This window comes from Lethenteron reissneri, chromosome 61 (assembly GCF_015708825.2).
Source record: "Lethenteron reissneri isolate LAM-NWPU_2019-01 chromosome 61, ASM1570882v1, whole genome shotgun sequence".
NCBI lineage: Eukaryota > Metazoa > Chordata > Hyperoartia > Petromyzontiformes > Petromyzontidae > Lethenteron > Lethenteron reissneri.
Genome location: NC_083839.1, coordinates 8,969,017 through 8,993,567, shown reverse-complemented (window position 1 = coordinate 8,993,567; position 24,551 = coordinate 8,969,017). Strand labels below are relative to the sequence as shown.

Sequence of the window (24,551 nt, the reverse complement as noted above, 5' to 3'; positions counted from 1 at the left end):
CAGGGTTTCTCTGGGCAAACCAAAGACTCCACAAAATTGTAATTTGTTCAACTTCGCTTGCAGAATCCCCTTGAAATATCCCCGAGATCTATGTTTTGTGCAAAAGAGCTCTCGATCACCGACAGCAAGGTTTTGTAGCATCGCGTCGATTCGTGTTAATATCTACAGTGAGGGAAAAAAGTATTTGATCCCCTGCTGATTTTGTATGTTTGCCCACTGACAAAGAAAGTATCGGTCTATAATTTTAATGGTAGGTTTGTTTGAACAGTGAGAGACAGAATAACAACAACAAAATCCAGAAAAACGCATGTCAAAAATTGTATAAATTGATTTGCATTTTAATGAGGGAAATAAGTATTTGACCCCTCTGCAAAACATGACTTAGTACTTGGTGGCAAAACCCTTGTTGGCAATCACAGAGGTCAGACGTTTCTTGTAGCTGGCCACCAGGTTTGCACACATCTCAGGAGGGATTTTGTCCCACTCCTCTTTGCAGATCTTCTCCAAGTCATTAAGGTTTCGAGGCTGACGTTTGGCAACTCGAACCTTCAGCTCCCTCCACAGATTTTCTATGGGATTAAGGTCTGGAGACTGGCTAGGCCACTCCAGGACCTTAATGTGCTTCTTCTTGAACCACTCCTTTGTTGCCTTGGCCGTGTGTTTTTGGGTCATTGTCATGCTGGAATACCCATCCACGACCCATTTTCAATGCTCTGGCTGAGGGAAGGAGGTTCTCACCCAAGATTTGACGGTACATGGCCCCGTCCATCGTCCCTTTGATGCGGTGAAGTTGTCCTGTCCCCTTAGCAGAAAAACACCCCCAAAGCATAATGTTTCCACCTCCATGTTTGACGGTGGGGATGGTGTTCTTGGGGTCATAGGCAGCATTCCTCCTCCTCCAAACACGGCGAGTTCAGTTGATGCCAAAGAGCTCCATTTAGGTCTCATCTGACCACAACACTTTCACCCAGTTGTCCTCTGAATCATTCAAATGTTCATTGGCAAACTTCAGACGGGCATGTATATGTGCTTTCTTGAGCAGGGGGACCTTGCGGGCGCTGCAGGATTTTAGTCCTTCACGGGGTAGTGTGTTACCAACTGTTTTCTTGGTGACTATGGTCCCAGCTGCCTTGAGATCATTGACAACATCCTCCCGTGTAGTTCTGGGCTGATTCCTCACCATTCTCATGATCATTGCAACTCCACGAGGTGAGATCTTGCATGGAGCCCCAGGCTGAGGGAGATTGACAATTCTTTTGTGTTTCTTCCATTTGCGAATAATCGCACCAACTGTTGTCACCTTCTCACCAAGCTGCTTGGCGATGGTCTTGTAGCCCATTCCAGCCTTGTGTAGGTCTACAATCTTGTCCCTGACATCCTTGGTGAGCTCTTTGGTCTTGGCCGTGGTGGAGAGTTTGGAATCTGATTGATTGCTTCTGTGAACAGGTGTCTTTTATACAGGTAACAAGCTGAGATTAGGAGCACTCCCTTTAAGAGTGTGTTCCTAATCTCAGCTCGTTACCTGTATAAAAGACACCTGGGAGCCAGAAATCTTTCTGATTGAGAAGGGGTCAAATACTTATTTCCCTCATTAAAATGCAAATCAATTTATAACATTTTTGACATGCGTTTTTTTGGATTTTTGTTGTTGTTATTCTGTCTCTCACTGTTCAAATAAACCTACCATTAAAATTATAGACTGATCATTTCTTTGTCAGTGGGCAAACGTACAAAATCAGCAGGGGATCAAATACTTGTTTCCCTCACTCTATCCTCGGGCTCAATCTATCCTCAGGGGCACCGCCGGTGGCGAGATGTTAACTCCCTCGCCTGGTATGGAGGAGGTAGTGGGTTCGATCCTGACCCTGATGCATTGCTATATATTTCGAGTTGCATATTCTCCCTTGAGGCCAGGTTGGTGTAACTTTATTGACACTGCTCGGGCACAGAGGGACAGGGCACAGAGGGACAGGGCGCAGAGAACGCGCGTCCCAATGTGTGGAGCGCCCTGGAGCACGGCCACTCGCACGTGTATGCTGGGGCGTGGCTCTCACAGGAGGCTCGCAGCCGGTTCCGGGTGGTGTTGGCGGAGGCGACGGCCAAGCTGGACGAGTTTCTCAAGAAGCTCGGGAAGTCTGTGGAGGAGTCCAAGCCGTACTGGGAGGCGAGGCGAGCGGCGCGGCAGGTAGGAGCCGACCCGGCAACGTCTCCCCATCTCTGTACCATAACGACGCGGCCCGGCGATGGTGGCACGCTCCCTCGCTCTATTCCCGCTTCTTGCAGTGGTGTCACTATTCACTTCCGGCGGCCACCCTGGTTATTACTGTGGTTGTGTCATGACCATGATGATGCCATGCGCTCTCTGCGTTCACCCCTGGTGGACGGTAAAGATCACCTGGCGTCGTTCGGCTCAGTCAGGCGTCAGGACTACATTTGTGAAATCCTAAATATATCCACAAATTGCTCAATTGGGATTCTACAATTCGCACCTCCGATTAGCACAGTTGGCTACGTATGGTGCGAAAGAAGTTCAACATTCATACAAATACCGCACCTCTGATTATCACGGTTGGCTATGTACAGTGTGAAAGAAGTTAAACTTACTTACAAATACCGCACCTCTGATTATCACGGTTGGCTATGTAATGTGCGAAAGAACATCAACATACATCACCAAACATCGCCCCTCCCCCCAACACCACTGGCAGAGACTCATACCTCAGGTCACTTGCAAATGAGACTTATCCTGGTCTCTTGAGTTCTCACCTTGTTAAACAAATCCAACTTGAACCTAACTGCATTTACTGTCTTAAATCGCAGGAGTAACTTTCGGCTGCAGTGGAATATTGAATCACTGGGTGGCAACCATTTCACGGATTGAATCACTGATTTTTCAAATGCGACTTTACACTTTCGCAGAGGGACTGCATTTTGGTTGAACTGAAAAATGGCAGCGGACACAAGGGGCCCAGCGCAGTCGTTTGTTGCTAATCTGTGTTCGGATTTCTTCTGACAAATTTCTGATCCGTGTTTATTTTTGGAGGTTAGGCCACTTGGCTGCACTCTTGTGTCAAATGTTTTTTCACTAAGCCCTCCACCACCCAAAAAGATTGTCACATTCTGCACCTCCAATTGACACGGTTGGCTACGTACGGTGTGAAAGAAGTTCAACACACATACAAGGATATCATTATTATTATTTACACGTGTTGAGATTATATTCATGAACGATACAGCTTCTAGTCCTTCAGAATCAGAATCTTTATTGAGACTGGAGGAGAGGAATCTATAAAGCTCTTGTTCACAGATGTCCAGTATAGGCACATTAGCAAGTTACAACAACAAAGAGTACCAACAACACGATAGGAGTGCAAAGTATAAGAAAGGTAAACAAGTCAAATATTTATTTTACCAGGCAAGGATGAGCTATTATCTTATTTTTCAGAAACCACCTGGCCATCACAAATGATAGTTCAATGAAGTGGCTCATCATCATCACATAGACATTTATAACGGCCAAATTAAAATAAACAGAAACGAGAGAGCATGAGCAGCATGCTCGTCGCAGAGACGTGAGTTAGCGCGTTCAAGATTACATCGAGTGAGAAAAAGATTGACGGTGAGTGGGAGAGGGGGAACGTGGATTTTTCTCCGGGTTCTCAGGGTTTTCCCTCCACATTTAGAATCGACGTCACGCGTTCCGAGTATTTGGTTGCAATAGATTTCCACGCGATGTTTGTATGCTGCACTTCTTGTGCACCGCACGTAGCCAACCCGTGCTAATTGGAGGTCCGGGGGGGAAAGACAACAAACTAAAGACAAGAAGCCGTAAAGGCACTCGTTGAGCTATCATTTGTGGTGGCCAGCTTGCTTCTAAAAAGAGCATTATAGCTCAGTGAGCCTTACCTGGTAAAATAACAAGTTTAGTTTAGATCAAGTCTGATCGACGGACCGACTAACACCGGAATTCATTTTTCCGGGGGACATCTCCTTTCAAGGCACAAGTTTCGGCGCAGAAGGCAACTCAGGATTTCCAGCGTGCGAGCGAGGTCCTGCGAGCAGCCAAGGAGACGATCGCGCTGGCAGAGGAGCGGCTGCTGGAGCAGGAAGATCGTCACTTCGACTCAGCCTGGCAGGAAATGCTGAACCACGCCACTCTCAAGGTAGCAGCGGGGGTGGAAAAGGAAACGGCGGAACAGATGCGGCGGAACAGATGTGTCAAATGTTTTGTTTTATCGCCAAGGGAACTATATTTCTTTACTATTGTTTTAATGTTACCAGGGTAAGGCCCCACTGAACTACATGACTCTATTTCAGAAGTGTCCTGGCCATTGCAAATGATAGTGGCTTATAATCACGTGGAAATTTAGAGCAGCAGCCAAATACTGTAAGTGCACGCTAATTCTAAATATGGGGGGGAAAACCGGAGGTCCTGGAGAAAAATCCACGCGACCACGGGGACAGAGACACGCAAACCCCAAATATACAGGCGTAGGGGTCGAGATCGAACCCACAACCTCAACTAGATTCCTGGCTATGGTACTGCAAAAGGCCTCTCGTTCTGTAAATAAATAAAACACACGATTTCAGTTGACATTCCATACACGTACGTCCGTGACAATGGTCCCGCTTGCACTTTTACGTGAGTGTAGGAAGTCGATTGGCAGGTCTCGTACCGTGGGGCAAAGTGTGGCTGCTGCAATCTCTTCCAAGGTGTTTGGCTGGCGTTTAAGAGTAGGCCCCAATTACTTCAAGTGGGGGGGCCTCCAGAATGGCCTCGCTAGAGCTCCCTCTGGCGAAGGCCCGTCCATCAGCAGCGGACGTGAGCGAGAGGTTTTTGTGCAGGGCCGCGCCTTTAACCGGTGACCTCTTTTTTCATGTTTAGTTTTATTCGTTTGCACGGCCGTGTGTTATATGTAAAGCTTGCAAAACGCCACGGTGCTTTGGGATGCATGACCTCGGGCTAGAACCCTCGTGTGTCGCAGCGGCCACGCTCGCACGCACGAGTGGTGTGCTCCATGGGCTGTCAGTGTCGAGGGATAAAAATGAGTTCAGGACAAATACAGTCAATATTTCTCGCGAGTCTTTTTTCTCCGATTATCCATCCATCAGCGGTCCTGTTTGTTTTATCAAAGATAAAAAGCGTGCATTTCTCATGTCATAGGCGAATGCAACTTCTGTTTTACGGAACTCAATGCTTCGTAGGCTGGCTCTGTTAAATGACCTTGCCAAAGGTGGGTGATATATTTATTTAATTGCTATGCACATTTTAATCCACTGTTTGAGCAAAACACATTTTTTGCATTCCCGACCCGCGTGGCCCCAAACACTGTTGCCGCTGTTTGAGACACGGAAGGGGGGTGCTTGTTTTTGGACTTGCACGCTCCCTGCTCGAATAAATATTTTGGCACCGACAAAAAAAAACACATTTGGCAAACATTACGCCGTTGGCAGGGCAGCTGGCGGCGGCTCTGTGGCAACGCAGTGGTTCGCGCTCTCTCTGCCTCACGCAGCAAGAACTGCCTGGGTTCAATTCGAGACAGGGACGCGCACCCCTTTTGTGTGTGTGGAGTTATTTAGGTAGTGTAGCGGTTAGCACGCTGCGCTACGAACACGTCCACCCGAGTTCGATTCCCGCTCACGGCCAACACCGATGACGGTTATCTGAACCGGTCCTGTGCCCCCCCTAGGTCGACTCAGCCTCATATTAATACCTGGTGCGATGTGTAAACATCGCCACTGGGGAGACAAAGGTGGTCCGGCATGGTGCTGTGTACCCACCCCCTCGTGTACCCACCCCCTCGTGTACCATGCACACTAACAGCATTTGCCCCAACAGTCTGTTCAGGCTACAGGGGGGACTTTGTCTTTTTTAATGTGTTCTCCCTCCCCTGTTCTGCGTGGATTTCCTCTGGGCTGCCCCGGTTTCCTCCTACAGCAGTCGTAGTGGACTCGACTCGTAAGAGAAATGCACGAAAACAAAGGGTTCAGACTTGATTACAAATTAAATCAATTACGTCACTTGTACGGGCCAAACGTCCCAATGCAAAATAAATACTTTGAAGGTCGTGGGTTCGATGCCGATCCTGATGCCTGTATATTTGGAGTTCGCATGTTCTACCCGTGGTTGCTTGGATTTCTCTCCGGGACCTCCGGTTTTTACCATTACATTTAGAATCAACGTGCATTTAGAGCAGTTGTTCTTAACCTATACTGCAGCCTTGCACCCCTTTGGTTCTCAATCATAAAAAAAATATGTTAATAAATAAATAGGGTTTGATGAAACAAAGTATTTGTACTTACGCGCCCGTGCTTAACTTGTGTTTTCGATGATTTACCTTCGAAAAAATCCGGCCATGTGTCGCATCTCCAGAAAGGGCATCTCGCACCCCCAGGTTAAGAACCACTGGTTTAGAGTATTTGGCTGCTCTGAATTTCCACGTGATAAGCCACTTCGTTGAGGTATCATTTGTGATCACCAGGTCACTTCTGAAAAAAGAGCTATAGAACTCAGTGGGCCTTACCTGGTAAAATAAAAAATAGTAGTTCGTATCGCCGCCCTCCCTCCTGCACACACTTGACAGGAACCCTCCCGAAAAGAGTCTCAGGTGAGAAGAGGGCGCGAGAGTGAGGCATTCCTGAGTAAGCAAGCGTAAAATAACAAACAGTAATGGCTTAATGCTGTCATGCAAGAAGTACGATAGAATGTTACCATGTGCACGGCACGTGTGGAGAATGTCTCGGGATTTGGTCCGGCTTTGCCGTCTGCTGGGGTGACTCACCCTTGAATGAGAACGTCGTGTGGTCCGGTCAACGGCGATCGCCGGGGAGACCGCCGGCAAAGTGGAGATGGGGCCACGCCACTTTCCCGTGTGCCGCACCAACAACCTCAGTAGGCACTCGCCATACTAAACTTCAGGGTACAATTTAAAGTATTGCTGCTCACGTAGAATTGCCTTGAACCGGCCTCGCACCATTTTGCATTCAAATGAACGATATACCAGCACACACCGTCGCGGCCTCTCTCCGATCCGCCGGTTTTACATCCACTCCGTGTGCCGGCAACTCGTCTCTGCACCTTGGGTGACTGAGCCTTTAGGTGCCCTGCGCCAAGACTATGGTGGAATGCCCTTTGGGTGCCCTGCGCCAAGACTATGGTGGAATGCCCTTTGGGTACGCTGCACCAAGACGAGAGTGGAATGCCCTTTGGGTACGCTGCACCAAGACTAGACTGGAATGCCCTTTGGGTGCCCTGCACCAAGACTAGACTGGAATGCCCTTTGGGTGCCCTGCACCAAGACTAGACTGGAATGCCCTTTGGGTACGCTGCACCAAGACTGCGATGGAATGCTCTTTGGGTGCCCTGCACCAAGACTGCGATGGAATGCTATCCCCCCCAACGGTTAGGCAGGCGAGCTCAACTCACCTCGTGTCGGTCTTCTCTAAAGACTCACCTGTTTTGCCTGACCTACACGTCCCACAGTGGACTCTGGAGGACTTTGTCATATTTATATTTCCTAACTTCGTGCATGGGGCACTGAGGTGCCAGGTTATAATGGGGAACTCCTTGTCACGGTGGCTGCGGACGGGGGGGGGGGGGTTAGAGGGAGGACAGTTTGCGCTGGCAGGCGTGAGTGCAAGTGGACGCCGTTTTCTCCGGCAGGATGTGTGCGGGACCGTGACGTCGGTGCTGGCGATGCCATTTGTGCTATTTGCTCAGAGGGAAGCGAGTGCCTTTCCTTTTGAAGCAGATTTTGGGTTTTTTGTTGTTTTAATGTTGCCAGTGTGAGTTCATGTGCTGCCAGTGTGGGTCCAGTCAAAATTATCCATTACTCGTCCCTGTACGATGGACTTTACTCAAGTGCGGTGACGGATGGACGGACGGACAGGTGGATGTGTACTGTGTAAGGGGTGTGAGGCGTGCCGCGGTGGCCCGGAGATGTTGACTATCTCACCTGCTATGCAGGAGGCCGTGGGTTCGATCCCGACCCTGACGCCTGCTGACATGAGACCTGAACCATCGGCCCCAGCAGCTGGCGGGGGGACGCTCAACATTGTGAATAACTGCGAGCCTCAAGGGTTAAGCCGTGAGACTTGACGAGTATGAAGGCCCTGCATGTGAGCATCATAATATTTTTTCGTTTGCTGTAAACCGTTAATAAGTCTCACCTGTTATTTTTTATTTTATCAGTTAAAGGCCTCCTGAGATATATAGCTCTTTTTAAGAAGTGACCTGGCCACAAATAATAGCTCAACAAAGTGGCTTATCACATGGAAAATTATAGGAGCCAAATATTCTAGACAGCATGTTGATTATAAATGTGGAGGGAAAAACCTGGAAGACCCGGAGAAAATTCCACGTGATCACGGAGAGGGAGACATGCAAACTCCTAATCTATAGGTTGGAGTTGGGATTGAACTCACGACCTCCTATATATTAGGCGAGGTAATTAATATCTCGCCACCGTGGCGAATATTCAAATGCGTATGATATTCCATCCAGTTTGCAGCACGAGCACTCATCTGTCAGTGAACTTTATTGGTGCAGTTGGGAAAACTATAATAGTAGTGCTGATGATATCTTTATAAAGCATGGAGCATGCAAGTTGGGAACCTTGCGATCCAGAGAGTGGATTGCCAAAACGGGTTGCACGTGCGTTGTCCATGGGATGAGCCTGGTGAGTGCGCCGGAGTGTAACGGATGCATGCGTGCCTGTGCGGTGGTGCGGTGTGTGCTTGGCGTGGGGCTAATGCACGCCGGATGTCAGTGGCACGGTGCCACGTTGCATCTGTCCCGGTGGTCGGCTCGAGCTGGAGAGAGAGAGAGCGGAAAAATACGGCAAGAGCCGGGGGCCCCGCATGACCGAGCAACGGCAGCACCCCATTGCGCGCAGCCGTACACGAGAAACTAATCTAAAATGGATTATTGTTAAAATAATTTCCATGCTGGCAAAAAGATCCCATCGATATAACTGCTCAACCCGAGCTATTAATACTTTGATACTTGCATTGCCTTTGCAGTGTTCCCCTTTTGGTGTTCGCCGACCTAACACTAGTGGTGAGACTATGCCATAAATGAAGGCTGTCTCTGGTGTAGGCCAATCAGTTTCAAAGACAATGCATGTTTTGCTACAAGTAAGTGTGATTAACGCAGATTTGATGCCTTGCAAAAAGTATCTTATTTTGTTGTTTGAACATCTTAACTCCTTCTGTTTTATTGCCAGAAAGGGTTAAACCTGTTCTTAATTTTTCATCATCATTATTATCATTCATCAGGTGAAGCCCACTGATCTATTAGCCCTTTCTTAGAGGCAACCTGGCCACACGTGATGATATAGCTTATCATCAAAGTGGCTTATCATCATCACACGTCGGAATTCATATCAGCCAAATAATCTAAGCGCACGTTTCTAAATGTGGAGGGAAAAACCGGAGGAGACCCGCAGAAAAATACACGCGAGAAAGAACACGCAAACTCCAAATATATACACCATATCCAGGATCAGAACTCGCGATCTCCAGCGCATCAGGAGAGGGAGGGAAACAACTCCTCGGCGAGGTGGCGGCATGCGTGCGAGCGCCCTGAGGACCGTCTGCACCTCGGTACTTGGACCGAGACGTTGCAGAATGTCGTCGCCTTTTAATACATTGACGCGAGGATTAAACATGCCTTAGGAGCTCAGCGCCGATCAGATTTCAGCCGGGCTCTCTGCTGAGTGCGAAGTTCACGCCGACGTTCTCAACGTCGGGTTGCTGTTGTTCCCCCAGCGCTATTTTGAATGCTCACCCAGTCTGCCGCTTCTGGGGATCCGCGGCAAGAGAGAGCCCAGGTGGTGATGCTAGCGAGTGGAGTTCGGACTGCCGGGGGAGTCGAGCCGTTCGTTATCGGGTGCGGTTTCGGCTGCTCAAACCAGTTACGGTTCAAACATTTTGTTTTAAGTTTCGATGCTGGTTGAATGTTTTTGGTGTAAAAATAAACTGGTTTAGACCGGTTCAAATTTGCATATTTACGGAAATGTATCGAAATGAAGGCATTCCGCGTGACCAACGTTGCAGAGGTCGTCATACCTTCGTACAAGCGACATGTTTTTGCCCTAACCCAATTAATTTGTATTAATGGTGAATAAAACCGTCAAGACATTTGGAGCAGCAGCAACCTGATTGAAAATGAAACATGAGCCACAGCAGTGCGACTGTGGCCATGCCAGACTACGGACCGCACAGTAAACCCGCTGTGGTCAACGCAGGAGGTGGAGGAACGACAAAACGACACAAACTCTCTCTGCTGAAGCCCTCCCGTCGTGGCCAGCAGCAGACCCATCGAGCTCCTGAACCATATTTCCCTGCGTAGAAGACAGACTTTCATGCATCATGACTCATAGATATACAGAGACTTGTAGAGATACATTATAGACACGCCACAGGAGTGTGACTGTGGCCATGCAACCCAAGCTACGGACCGCACAGTAAACCCACTTTGGCCTTGCACTCCTTCAACGCAGGGGGAGGAGGAATGGCAAAACGACTCAAACTCTCTCTTTCTGCTGAAGCCCTCTCGTTGTGGCCAACAACAGCAGAAGACCTCCACATTGGGGCCGTCTAGCTCCTGAGATAGACTTCCAGTTGCAAGCAGAAATTGAGAGAGAGAGAGAGGGATAGAGGTCCATAGAGATGCGATGAAGACTGTTGCCACACAACCAAAACGGTGGACCAAGATAATAAACCACTCTGTCCTGAAGCCCTCTCGTCATAGCAGCAGCAGGACGTCAACATTGCAATCGAGCTCCTGAACGATATCCCTGCCACGGTCACGTACACAAGAATATAACGGCTCCTCTTCAGAGTGGAGTTTACAATGTCGCTGTCAAGGTGTTAGGCAGTGCTCAACACCACAGCTGGTTCCGAGCCAGTATTAGCGACTGCGCGTTAGTACGGTTGGGGCTAACCCCACCGTTGCATGGCATCAACTGCTGCCTTCGCGCCAAGTGGCCCCCTCCTTGCCAGGTGGCACTTGGCCCCTTCACACTGGCGCTGGCGCCCGCATTTTCTCTCCGGTTGAATGCTCCAACACGAGTGATTTTTCCCCGGCAACACTCTGCACTTGGCCAGTTGGCACGATTACGCGTTTTTTCCGAGTGCAGTTGGCATGTGGCACCCATTAGGGGGGGGGAATCCATTTTAAGGTACAAAATGTTATTTCCATCGTGACTGAAGTCACGTGGCTCTCAGTACCACCCCGAGTCAGGTTTGAACTCGTGCTCACGGTAGACGATGTGGTTTGAGTGACCGCTGTTGCTCGTGGCGGTTGCAGTGGTTAACTGGGCCAGTAGGGGACCTGGGTTGAGGTTGGCTGGGCCAGTGAGGGACCCGGGCTGTGGTTGGCTGGGCCGGTGGGGGACCTGGGCGGTGGTTGGCTGGGTCCTTGTGGGACCTGGGCGGTGGTTGACTGGGCCGGTGGGGGACCTGGGCTGTGGTTTACTGGGTCCTTGTGGGACCTGGGCGGTGGTTGACTGGGTCGGTGTGGGACCCGGGCTGTGGTTTACTGGGTCCTTGTGGGACCTGGGAGGTGGTTGACTGGGTCCTTGTGGGACCTGGGTGGTGGTTGGCTGGGCCGGTGGGGGACCTGGGCGGTGGTTGACTGGGTCCTTGTGGGACCCGGGCGGTGGTTGACTGGGTCCTTGTGGGACCTAGGCGGTGGTTGACTGGGTCCTTGTGGGACCTGGGCGGTGGTTGACTGGGCCGGTGGGGGACCTGGGCTGTGGTTGGCTGGGCCGGTGGGGGTATGCAGGAGGTCATGGGATTGAACCCATGAATTCCTGCATATCAGGCGAGGCAGTTAATATCTGCGCATGGTATGTTTAAATCCCTGGGATCGTGCTATCCCGCCGCTGCCTACTCACAGCGGCGTTCCAGCCCTCTCGCTCCTGCGGGAAGGGAAATGAGGGAGAATGTTCCGCAGCTGAGGTTGGACCATGCTGGCGCCCACCACGGATGGCACTCGTTGTCTCAGTGGGTCTCTTAACATGGTCTCGCAGTTTGTGCACCGGTGATGACGACGACGACGATCTTGGCGATTGTAACAATGGTGATAACGTTGACGGCAACGAAGACAATAACAATGGTGGTGATGACAGTGATGACGATGGTGATCACGATGACGATGCTGATGATGACAATGATGATGACGACGTTGATGATGATGATGGTGGTGACAATGATGGTGGTGGTAACAATGGTGATGACAAAGATGATAAAGATGATAATGGCGATGATGATGGTCATGACGATGCTGATGCTGACGATGATGATGGTGGTGGTGACGATGATGTGCCTGCAGGTGATGAAGGCCGAGCAAGACAAAGGCAGGAGCGAGCTGGTGCACAAGCAGACTGCGGAGCGCTACAGTGTGACCATAGGTGCACATGAATCAGCTGGAGCGGAAGCTGAAGCGTACCATCAAAAAGTCCAGGTGGGCACGGTGGCCCCGCGGGGGCTCTACCAGGCCCGTGTCAAAGCCACTGAGCCGACATTGCTGATGAGATCCTGGTTTTTTTTTTTTCTTTTCCCCTGCTACCTTGAGAGTGGCGTAGTTTATCATTTCCTGCCACCAGGCCGAGTTGAAGTCACAATATTCCTCCTCCAGCAGCCGCTCCTCTGCCAGTGCGATTGTCTCCTTCGGCCGCTCGCAGAACTACGCTCGCGTGCCCAGAAATCTTGACTCGCCTTCTGCGCCGAAACTTGTGCCTTGAATGAAGATTTCCCCGGAAGAATAAATTCCGGCGTTAGTCGGTCTATTGGTCAGACTCGATCTAAACTAAACAAAATTTGTTATTTTACCAGGTAGGGCCCACTCAGCTCTATGGAAACAGATGGCGATTAGTGTCCACTTGGTGTACCGCCTTCTCCTGGCGAGCCAGGGCTACGGCACCTCCACGACGCCAACTGTGAAGGGAGTCTCGCATCATCTAATGTGTGCGGTGATCGACCAACCCTTTGCTGCTGCCTCTGCAATGCTAGATCACAGGCAGCAGCCACGTGCGGCAGCGTAGCCACCACTACCACTCGTTGTCCCCTTTTTCTTCACCTTTATTTGTTTTGATTATACTTGTATATATTTGTTTTGATTTTTTTTCTTCAATAATTTTCCGTACTGTGATTGCTGCCTTCGTCTTGTTATGCGGCTTGGGATGCAGTACTACGACTACTATTTTATTTTACCAGGTAAGGCCCACTCGGCTATATAGTTATTTTTCAGAAGCAACCTGGCAAAACATGAAAAAAGGGGAAAACCTATCCTTTCTAAACAGTTTGCCTTTAGAAGCTAACCCCCTTTTTCCTGATGACGACCGCTTGTGTTGCAATCGAAACGTCGTAGTTTTTTTGTTATTTTATTTGAACCTATCTACGTGACTTTTTCCCAAAGACCCAAAGAATATTAATTCCTGCAGTCATGAAAGTTTAAAGTTAAGATTTGTACCTCCGTTGTAGCGCTGCCGTACATTATTCTACAGAGGTAGAGGGCAAGGGGGGTATGTGGCTGACTTAATAAGCCTGACTGCTGATCAGACCCTAAAGGTCGAAAGCGGTAAAGGGTTTGCACACCTTAAAACACTGTTGGGTCATTTTGATCCGGAAAGTCCAGAGGTTGTGACCCTTTTAGATCAATGATGAATGTTTCTATGAAATGTAGATCTACTTCGTTATCCATAATAAAACTAGTTTAAACTAAACTGTTTTATCTTACCAGGTAAGTGACCTGGCGACAAATGATGGCTCAACGAAGTGGCATATCGTGTGGAAATATATAGTAGCCAAATACTCTAAATTCGTGTTTTGTAAATGTGGAGGGAAAAAACCGAGGGACCCGGAGAGAGATCCATGTGACCACAGGGAGAGAGACACACGCACACTCCAAATATACAGCAGCAGGCGTCAGGGTCGGGATCAAACTTACGACCTCCTGTATACAAGGCGAGGTCGTTAACATCTCCAAGCCACCATGGCGTCCTTAACACTCCCCAACAACGTGGAAAATTCTAGCAGCCAAATACTTGAGACAATATGATTCTAAATATGGAGGGAAAATCTGGAGGACCCAGAGAGAGGTTGATGTGATCACGGGGAGAAGGTGCGAACTCCAAATATGCAACAGTTTTCAAGGTCGGGATCGAACCAACGACCTGTATACCCGGCGAGGTAGTTAACATCTCATAGCCACCGGGTTTAGATTCCAGCCTCACAGCCGAGGGGGCCGGGTGGCGCGGAGGTTGTAGCGCTGAGCTGGCACCGCTGAGATCTTGGGTCCGAATCCAAGCAGCCTCTTGGTGATTAAACTGAGTTCTCAAGGGCAATAAGTGGATGGTCTCAGCCCGCATTGTACCAAAACACTGCCTGCTTAAAATTGTTTCGCAGCTCAAGTTGGCTCATTGGCAGCTCTGAGAATAGAAAAATACTTGCTTTGATGGTCACGTGATGAAAAGTAATCGGTTTCAGGACAATTGGCAAAGTGCTGCCCCCTCCTGGATGGACCGAGGCATCACTTAACAGGCTCCCAGTGGTAGCTCTGTGGTAACCACTTCCACAGACTGCAGTTCCTCGACCGTAATGCACAATCCGGATAAAATTGTAGAAAAATACAAAATATATCTTTAAATCAATTACAGCTTGACTCCCAACTTTGAGGCAGATTCACAGAGGCAAAAATTTCGTTGGTTTCTGTTATGTCACTAAGAATCGATTTCACACCTCTGATTAGCATGGTGGGCTACGTATGTTGCAACAGAAATTCAACATACATACATTTGGTGGTGAATGGTAGCACCTTTAGTGGCGGCAGGGACGATGCAAACCCATTAAACAAACGAGTTGAAACAAAATGAACGATCGCACGCACAAATTCGACGCGTGATTTTGAGTTTAAGAATCGATGTTAACGAATGGCACGACATGTCCTTCCGGCCATAGAGAAATCCTCCAGGAGTGATATGAATGTTGGGACCCGACCCAGTTGCCATTTGTAATGTCCCTCGCTTTGTGTGTCTCATTGTGCAGACCATACTACGAGCTGAAGGCCAAGTACTACCTCGAGCTGGAGGTAGGTGTCACATTGTCACGGTGGCCAGGAGATGTTGACTACCTCGCCTGGTATGCAGGCAGTCGTGGGTTCAATGCCTATCCTGACGATGCTTGCTGCTGTATATTTGGAGTTTGCGTGTCTCTCTCACCGTGGTCGCGTGGAGTTTTCTCCGGGTCCCTCCGGTTTTTCCCTCCACATTTAAAATCAACATCACGCATTTAGAGTATTTTGCTGCTATAAATTTCCACGTGATGATAAGCCAATTCGTTGAGCTATCATTTGGAACAGCCAGGTCGCTTCTCACAAAGAGCTACATAGCTCCATGAGCTTTACACCTGGTCAAATTATTATTATTGTTGCCCCAGCCTCTTTACCCCAGTTGCACGATATCGGTTGTACATTGCACAAGTTGCTTGTGCAACAACCCATTACAAAGTCGCACACGTGCAACTTTACGCTGAGAGGGCACGACGCGCTGTATGCACATTGCGTCAATTTCACGCTATTGCAGGAAAACAATGGTTCTGTTTTAACGTTTGAGGTTTATACTTCGTCGAGTCTTATCAGAACCGGCTTCATGATCCAGCGCCAGTGGGGTATGATCACGCTGTGGCCAGGCACGACGTGGATTTTCCACCGGTTGTCCTTTGGAGAGACCGGTTCCTGCCGTAATCAGCGTAGACATTTCTGCACGATCTCTACGGGTGTTTAATCTCTTTCCCATTCTGAGACATCTGCAAGTTGCAGGGTGTGGGTGTCCCGTTCCCCGCCGAATCTCGGTTACGTGCAAGCAGTTCAGCGTTAACTTTATTTGGAGAGGCGTAGTAGTGTCGTCGTTTTTAAATACATTGTACACGCCGCAGAGAACCATAACGACACGACCGCCGCCACTTTACGATGGCTGGCGCCAAACTTTGCCACGCGCCCTGCCACACGGCATAGTCATCGGAACGTAACCAAAAGTAAAACTGAAATAAAATAACTGTATTGGTACCGAGGCTCCTACAAGGCCATACGGGAGAGCATGTGGCATGTGTAAGTCATCGCAACGGAACCGAAAGAAAAAGAAACGGTGACATACGCGGCACGTCACGCGCTACGTCACCAGAACGCGACAAAGGGGGTTTAACCCCGGCTATCATTAACGCCGAGGGGGTGGTTGGCGTGGTCACGGCAGCACCAGAAGCAGCGTGTGGAGGGCCTGCAGGAGGCCGTGGCCGCTACCAAGGGGCAGTACCGTGCAGCTCTCGACAGCCTCGAGCGAATCTCTGACGAGATCCACGCGCGGCGCAAGGCGAGCGCCGTTGAGGAGCCCCGGGGTCGCGGGGTCGGCGCAGAGACCACCGGCGCCTTCAGCATGGAGCTGGGGTTCTTCTCCATGGACGGCGACAGCTTCTCCGGTAAACGCTTGCCCGCTCGTCGATTTAGTTTTACTTTTCCCCCTGATGTATGTTGAACTCCTTTCACACCGTACGTAGCCAACCGTGCTAATCGGAGATGTGGTATATGTATGTTGAACTTATTTTGCACCGTACGTAGCCAACCGCCCTAACTTTAAATGCGGAGGAAGGAAATAGACTAAACACAAAAAGCAGTTCTAAAGAAATGAGTTTTTATTCTAGATCATAATTTAAACGTGCACAGCTTCCAGTGCCTTCCTAATATCGCAAAAAAGAACGTTCCAGATGGCCACAGAAGCGTATCCGAAAGCGAAGCATGCGACGCAATGACCGTCTTTGTTCGATGACTAGCCAAAAGCCAACACTGCTGCGAGAATGACCGGAGTTCGTGTGATGATGGTTTATGCTCCTTGACGAAATCAGCACTCTGCGGTGGCAGGGAGGGGGCGGAGGCGGGAAACCATGTCACACCAGTTAGCGCAATGCGCCGATTGGTTCATTCGTCAGCTGATTAATTGAGTCAGTCATTGTTTTGTTAACCAGTTGGTTGACTGATTGGCTGACTGCTGTTGCATTCTGCACCGCCGCCGCTGCCTGCCTGCCTGCCTGCCGACCGCAGTGGCGTCGGACACGTGCGAGTCGGACGCCTGCAGCCTCATGGCATCCAAGGACGACAACTATTTGGAGTCGTGCAGCCCATGCGCCGGTGGTGCTGCTCCTCTGCCCACGCGCCCACCCGCCCTGCAGCTCGCGGCTTCCCAACCCGGCTCCGGCTCCATGTCCGGGTCCAGCTCTGGCTCCGGATCCAGGTCCAGCTCCGGGTCGGGCGCTGACCCTGACAGCGGCTTCTTCAGCCCCGTGCAGGACGAGCGGCTGGGTCCTCGCAGTGACTGCAGCGGAGCGTCATCCCCCGAGTGCGAAGGCCTGCCGCCCTTAACAGGTGCGAGTGCGAGTTCGTGAATGTGTGTGTGTGGGTGAATGTGTGTGTGGGAGAGTGTGTGTGGGGGGGTTCGGAGAGCCGTGAAGCGCTGCAAGGATGGGTAGTGGTTGCGGGTTGCTGAGGAGATGGAGTCTGCCACAATGGCCCGCGATCACAAATCACTCTTTAACTCCATTAAAAAAGTAACCTGCAGCGCCACACCAATTACCATCCTGCTTTCAGAGTCTCTGACCCTCTGCTCACGATCATTAATGACCTTCATGATGGTGAGCGGGCCCGGGTAAAACGACGTGGCTGGGAGTCGGAGCCATTCCCTATTCACCTTGGGGTGCGACAGGGATGTCCTCTGGCTCCCACATTAGTTAACATCTATTTCGACCACGTAGTTAGTGAAGTCTTCAATAGCTGTACTGGAGGAATTTCCATCTGGTACAGATACAATGGGAGACTGATTGATGCCCGGGTGCGTCCAGGGATGGCTCCCTATTGCTTAACCATATTATGTATGCCGATGATCTGGTAATTGCTGCTCACTCAGAGGAAGAGTTGGAGGCGCTGCTGCTGAACCTGGAGCTTGCCACTAAGAGGTGGGCCTTCTCATTTGCCCCACCAAAACTAAGCACCTGCCTGGGTATTTTGTACCATCAGACATTCCACCCCCACAACTCCCAATTGGTGATATGGCAGTTGTAGAGAGAGTGGAAAGTTTCCCATACCTGGGAAGTGTGCTCATGACCGGCTCCGGTTTAACAGCAGAGGTCTCACTCCGAATCATTCGAGCGGCATTATCTTTTCATCGGTTGCGTAACGCTGTGTGGAAGCTACCTGGTCTGTCGCTCCGCACGAAGCTTCAGGTCTTCTCGGCCACGGTCATTCCCTCTCTTCTCTACGCTTGCGAAACGTGGACCCCCCTAATGGAACATCTTCGCCGGTTAGAAACATTTAGGCTGGCCTGCCTGTGATCCATCCTGGGTTTAACCATGCTAGATTGTTTGAGGAGCTCACAAATCCTTGAAAGATCCGGACAAGTCCCATCATTGAGCTCCTACGGCAGGCAAGGCTGCGTTGGCTGGGTCATGTAGCCTGCATGCCCAGCCACCGAATGCCTAAACAGCTTTTGTTTGGCTGTATCGAGGGGGCTAAATGGGCGCGGCACGGGCTATAGAAGAGATGGAGTGATATGGTACAGGAGGACGTGGAGCTGAGTGGACTTGCCGATGACTGGTACCAGCGGTGTCAAGATCGGCCTCTGTGGAGGAAGATCGTGAAGTACGCTACTGGGCAGTTGGCGGAAGTTGCCCTCCAACAACAACGGAGGGCGGAGGAGCGACGCTCACAACAGCGAGCGGAGCGCCAGGTGGCTAAAGCACAGCAAGTTGGCACAGCAAGTTGGCACAGTAGGGGCACAGGTGGTGCATCAGCCACTCATCTCAGCAGTCGGCCCGTGGCACCTAGATCTGCCCAGTGACCTCCTGCCAGCGAGCGTTCGACACTTCACGTGGCCTTACCGTGCACATAGCCTGGCACAAGCGTCCTGGTGACGTCACCGCCACTTAGTGGGGAATGGCGGTTGTTGTTGTTGTGTGGGGGTGCTGTGGGGAGTGGTAGTGTAGTGACGATGATCTGAAGCGGTCCTGGGCTTCCCTAGGTCGACTCAGCCTCAGATGAATACCTGGTACTGTGTGTAAACATCGCTGGTCAGGAGGCAGCTAGGAAAGGGTGCTGGCCACCCACCCCCTCGTGTGCCGTGCCAGCCTTAGGTGCTCTCTCACATCACTTGCCCTAAACAGCCTGTTGGAGGCTGTATGGGGGATCTTTGTCTTTGTACAGGTGGATTTATGGCATTGGCTAATGTTTTATGTTGGCATGCACCGTGTGCGTACCTTGCTACCGCCAAATGAAACGAATTGTCCCGTAATAAATTCCAACATTGTTCAACGCTTATGTAAAACTGGAAAAAGACAAGGTTAAGCATGGATGATTATGATGATGCCGATAATTATGAAAATTATGTTGGTGATGACAATGATGATGTTGGTGATGATAATGACGGCGATGACACTGATGACGATGGCAATGCCGATATCCTTTTTGGTCAGGTACGGATTCGTCCCTCCCACTGAGCGAGGCAGAGGCCGAACCCGCAGAGAAAAGTCGAGCGGCGGAGACGGGAAGGGAGGGGTTCTGCGTTGACAGCGTGACGCCCAGAGGAGAGGAGGAGGAGGAGGACGGCAGCGACGCAGCGGCAAGCGGGGCATCGGGGACGCACACCGCCATCGCCGCCGGCGGTGTCGGGGGTGGGGAGAGAGAGCAAGAGATGCGAGCAGCGGAGAGGAGAGAGCAGGAGGAAGAAGAGGAGGATGGCGCAGATAGCGGAGAGGCCACGGCAAAGGAGAGTGGCGATGGGCAGAGGGCAAAGGGCAAAGGGCGGAGCGTCTCCGGTACCGATGGCGGCGCAGCCATGTGCGAAGCGTCTCCCGAGGAAGAGCCGGCGGCTGCGTGGGCAGTCAGAGCGGAGGATTTGAGCGTCGGTGGAGTCAGGCTTGAGCGGAAGGATGAGGAGGTGGAGGACGAGGGGGTGGAGATCGAGAAGGTGGAGGTCGAGGAGGTGGAGGAGGACGAGGAGGTGGACCTGCAGGGCAATATTGGAGACCGTGGCGGGGAAGGTGTGGCTGGCACGGGCTCGACAGCAGGTGCCCTGGCAGCGAGCGTGAGGGACGTGGCACTCTAAACAAACCCCACGCGGCGCGTGTTGGCCCCTGACGGCCGCTCGACAAGGAAGCAACAACGTCCATTTGTACGGAGCCGTAGGTTTCCAGGAGGGGCGGGGGTTGACGTCGTGACGCTTTTGTAATTGTCCCGACCAGCGACTCGCCGAGTGAGGTGTGAACGCAGCGATTCGCTGTTGCGTTTTAGAAACGAGAACTTTGTTGTTTACCGACTTCATGCCGATAGGGATGTTCCTTTGTTGCCACTTTCTCTTGATAATTTGCATCGTTATCTCGCGATAATGTGGAGTTCATGCGCAGTGCTCTTCAATTGCGTTCAAAGACGTTCGTGCTATCAATTATGCCATTATCGTCGTCATCAGCGGTGTATTAATGACTTTGAAGCAAAAATTGTGGCCATTTGTTCGTGCGTAGTTTTCATTAGATGGCTTTTGAAACCAAAACTTTTGTAGTCGATACTATCCAGACACTAACAAGAAAAATATATTTTTCGTTATGGCACTTTTCATTACTTTTTAGTAAAGCACACGATCGTCCCGCACCTCTGATTAGCACGGTTGGCTACGTACGGTGCGAAAGACGTTCAACATACACACAGATACACAGGAGTTTATAAACAACTGCAATTTCGAATTCTTTGATTGGTGGCTTCACTGCACAAACTTGGCTGCGATGATTTGCCCCTCGCGATCAAATTAACCGTTCGCAATTCTAGAATGGAATTTTTTTTTTCTTAAACCGCATCGCCTAGTTCCCGCATTGCAGCGTCTTTTATATGACCTACTGGATGGCGGTAGGACAATGCATTGAATATACTCAATGCTTTAGAGGCAAAGACGCCGAGATGTTTTCAGTTCTATGAAAATAAATAGGATGCAGCGATACCCCGATGTATGTCTCTCCCCCTTGACGTTGTTTCGCAAATGTGTCGTCGCGTTATTATTAACACCGTTACCGGATTAGTGTCGCCTCAACCTCCACATGCTCTTAACGTCGCTGACAGCATCGTCTTCACATCCTTTCTCGTTATTGGTTGCCTCTCAGCCTTCGCCTCCACCACGAGCCACTCCTACTACCCTTGAAAATCGCTTCCATTGACATCGTTTCGATATTCGTCGTCGCGCCTTTCAGGAACGCATCCCCCCCCCCCCCCCCCCCCCCCCCCCCCGAACGGAGAGTAACGTCACAAAGAGGTGGCCGGGTGGCTCAGAGGTCAGAGGATCGCTAAGCTCGCACCGCTGAGATCCTGGCTTGAAATCCAGACAAGCGCTTGTGATTAAACCAACATCTCAAGTGTAGTATAGTTGATGGTCTCGGACCAGTCGCCACAAAAAAAGCCCATATTAAATTTGGTTCCGGGCGCAATTTCCCTAATTTCTAGCTCTTGAGAATGAAAGCCATTGGGTTGACTGTCGTGGGTTCATCCTCATACTCATATGGCAGAGTGAGTGGGAAATGCCCTCTCCTGTGTGTGGGCCAGTGCCACTTGAAGAAGAGATCTCAGAGATAGTTCTGTGGTGTCCACTTCCGTGGGCCGATCTCTAACAAGAATGGTTGTAGCTATGTATGTTGAACTTCTTTCGCACCACCGTACGTGGCCAACTGTGATAAACACAAAAATGGTCGCACTGTCCTGCGAGATTTACAAATCCATTGTTAGTCTCATTACTGGACAACAATTTGGGAAAATGCAAAAAATTTAGATACAAATCCCCTGGATTGAGGTCACGGGCCCAGTTCTATTCGTAGCAACATGTTTCACATTCTCATGCTACAAGAACCACACTTACATCACCATGTAAGTGATCCCAATGTGGTCTGGGAAATATAAGGCCACCAAATGTATTTTTTTGGTGCCGTGTGCATGCAGTAACAGCACCATCCAAGTGTTGAAAGTAACTTTTGAATAGATGTTTTATTTTAAGGTCATAGGTAGCTTTATTTGGTAATGCCAATGATTTACCTAGGAAAATCTCAAAAGAGTGACGAGACTATTTCAGGATTGTCCTGAGTTGGGATATTTGGCCCGATTCCGTCACCATGATGAGTGGCACGCGGGATGGAGACGGTGAGCCCGGATTAAACCCTCACATGCGAGAGGTGATGGAACGTGGTCAAATCACCTTCTGGCCCACACCTTTGCAGCCGAGCACATCTGAACACATGGCAAGCACTGGTGGTCACCCATCCGAGTACTGGACATCTGAGACAAAGAGCTTTGTAGCTTATCAGATTATTCCAGTCTATATTTATTTTTACCAGGCAAGGCCCACTGAGCTATGTAGCTCTTTTTCAGAAGTGACCTTTCAGATTATTCCAGTCTATATTTATTTTTACCAGGTAAGGCCCACTGAGCTATGTAGCTATTTTTCAGAAGTGACCTGGCCATCACAAATGACAGCTGAAGCAAGTGGCTTATCACGTGAAAATGTATAGCAGCCAAATACTCTAAACAGCCACAGGGAGAGAGACACGCAAATTCCATATATACAACAGGCGTCAGGGTTGGAATCAAACCCACGACCTGTATAGGAAGTGAGGTATTTAACATCTCGCCATCGTGGCACCCCTTCGGATCAATATCAAGATTTTGATAACCAGGCCTATCTTGGCTCGGCTTCAGAAATCGTGCATGTTTTTACGGTAATTTATCCACTTGCGTAGAAATGTAGTGACAGTATATGAGTGTGGGGTATAAACGGTGGAAGTGCTGCGACGGAATCGTTGCCCCATTAGTGCGTATGGGACGATGAGGCACAATGTGCTGAAGTCCACACCGCTCTGTACTTGGATGTTCATTGATTCATGACCACCCTACGTGCTGCCGCGTTTTTGCCGTGAATATTTGTCACGGTGAAATGTCTCTCTGTTAAAGAGTGACACGTCTCTACGGGAACCTATTTGGCTTCGGCGAACGTTGCATGCGCGAGTGATGTGATAGTCTGAATTGAAGTTGTTTGTAGCCCTTTGCAACTCATCAGACTTTATGAGGCTTTGTCCTGGCAGCTAAACTGATTCAACATTGCTCAGGCTAGCTGGCTTTGGCAGGGGCGCAAAGTGATGGGCTATTATGGTTGAATATTCGTGCACTAACCAGAATTAATGTCGGTATTTGTTCTGTGTTTATAGCTGTGGTTCGGCATGTAGTATTTGGACTTTAACCGAACACGCGGTTTTTGTTCTATTTTCCTTAAAGGAATACGGAGCGTTCAGCGGTGGACAAAAAATTGCCATTGACTACGATAATGCCATCGTGTCAAGTTGCACAAGGTGACTGAGGATGACGCAGTGCATGTGAATAACTAATGCTTGTAGCATTGACGAATGATGAACAGGAATTATTTTAGCAATAAAGCATCTCGAACGGCGGTTTTAAATCTGGTTAAAATGACAGTATTACATATCGGTGTCTTAGCCTTGCATAATTTTATTGACGAGCATTTTCCGAGACGCCTTGTGTTCGGAGAGTCGTTCAAGGTTGCTCCGAGCCAGCGGCAGGTGTGAATGTGGCAGGTTATCTTCGCTATGGAAATGGCATTTTACATTCCGCGCTTGTCGTGTGGTAATGTATACATGGTATAGACTATCGCGACGGGTCAGTAAAGTATGTTGGGAGCATTATCGACGAGCCTTTGAACTGAAATCCGAGCGCAAGTCGGGTTCCTTTTGCCCTGTCTTGGTACAATCGTTGCACGCAAATCTGGAGGTATTTTCTGTCGTGACTATAAAAGAAAAAAACTGTTTTGCGATTACCCAGCGGCAATGTTTTAGCGTTGGTGACCGTCACCCTTGAGTTGTCTTTGAGAGCGGTCCACCCAAGCACGCACACCTATCAGTGTTTGTTTTATAGATGTGAACCAGCGGTGTGTTTTTTTTATTTTACAAAACGTGGAGTGGGTTTTTTTAAAGCGGCGGATTGGTGTCGCGCAGGTTTTTTTTAAACGGCTGCGGTGACCGACGGTTCTCAGCACATGCGCCTCTGCGGCAGCCGCAAGTAGTACACGCGTTGTCCGCGTGTTATCCGTGCGTTATCCGCACGCATCGCCCATCGCGTGTGGTGGACATCGCAATCCCAGCATGACGGTGGAAGAAGTTTCAATAAACTTGTACCATCTCTAGAATTCCATTGGGTTTTTCTATCATTATTTTTGCATTGTTTCCAGGCGGTGATTGTAAAGCCGGGTGGCAGTGGCGGTGGCTACCGCTGCTGTACTTGGCTGCCCTGTAACCCAGCACTGCGCAGGTAGTCGCGGGGGGTTGGTGGATCACCGCACACACAGATATTGCAAGACTCCCTTCACCGTGGGCATCGAGGTGCCTCACCTTGGCTGGGCAGCAGTAGGCAGCAGAACAAGAGGACTAATCGGCATCTATAATAAAGTTTGTTTTGGGTTAGATCGCATAAA

At 49.9% G+C, this 24,551-nt stretch overlaps 1 protein-coding gene across 1 annotated transcript in view; it reads left to right on the top strand.

The window, feature by feature from the left end:
* The window catches only part of SH3BP5 (SH3 domain binding protein 5), a 28,733-nt gene extending 4,467 nt beyond the window's left edge, over window positions 1-24,266 (top strand). Inside the window, 8 exon segments of the mRNA XM_061576410.1 lie at window positions 2,057-2,185; window positions 3,999-4,163; window positions 12,338-12,418; window positions 12,420-12,469; window positions 15,052-15,094; window positions 16,254-16,476; window positions 17,096-17,416; window positions 19,516-24,266. Of these exon segments, the coding sequence (XP_061432394.1) occupies window positions 2,057-2,185; window positions 3,999-4,163; window positions 12,338-12,418; window positions 12,420-12,469; window positions 15,052-15,094; window positions 16,254-16,476; window positions 17,096-17,416; window positions 19,516-20,147 (1,644 nt within the window). The 3' untranslated portion in view covers window positions 20,148-24,266.
* Window positions 24,267-24,551: the final 285 nt, after the last annotated feature.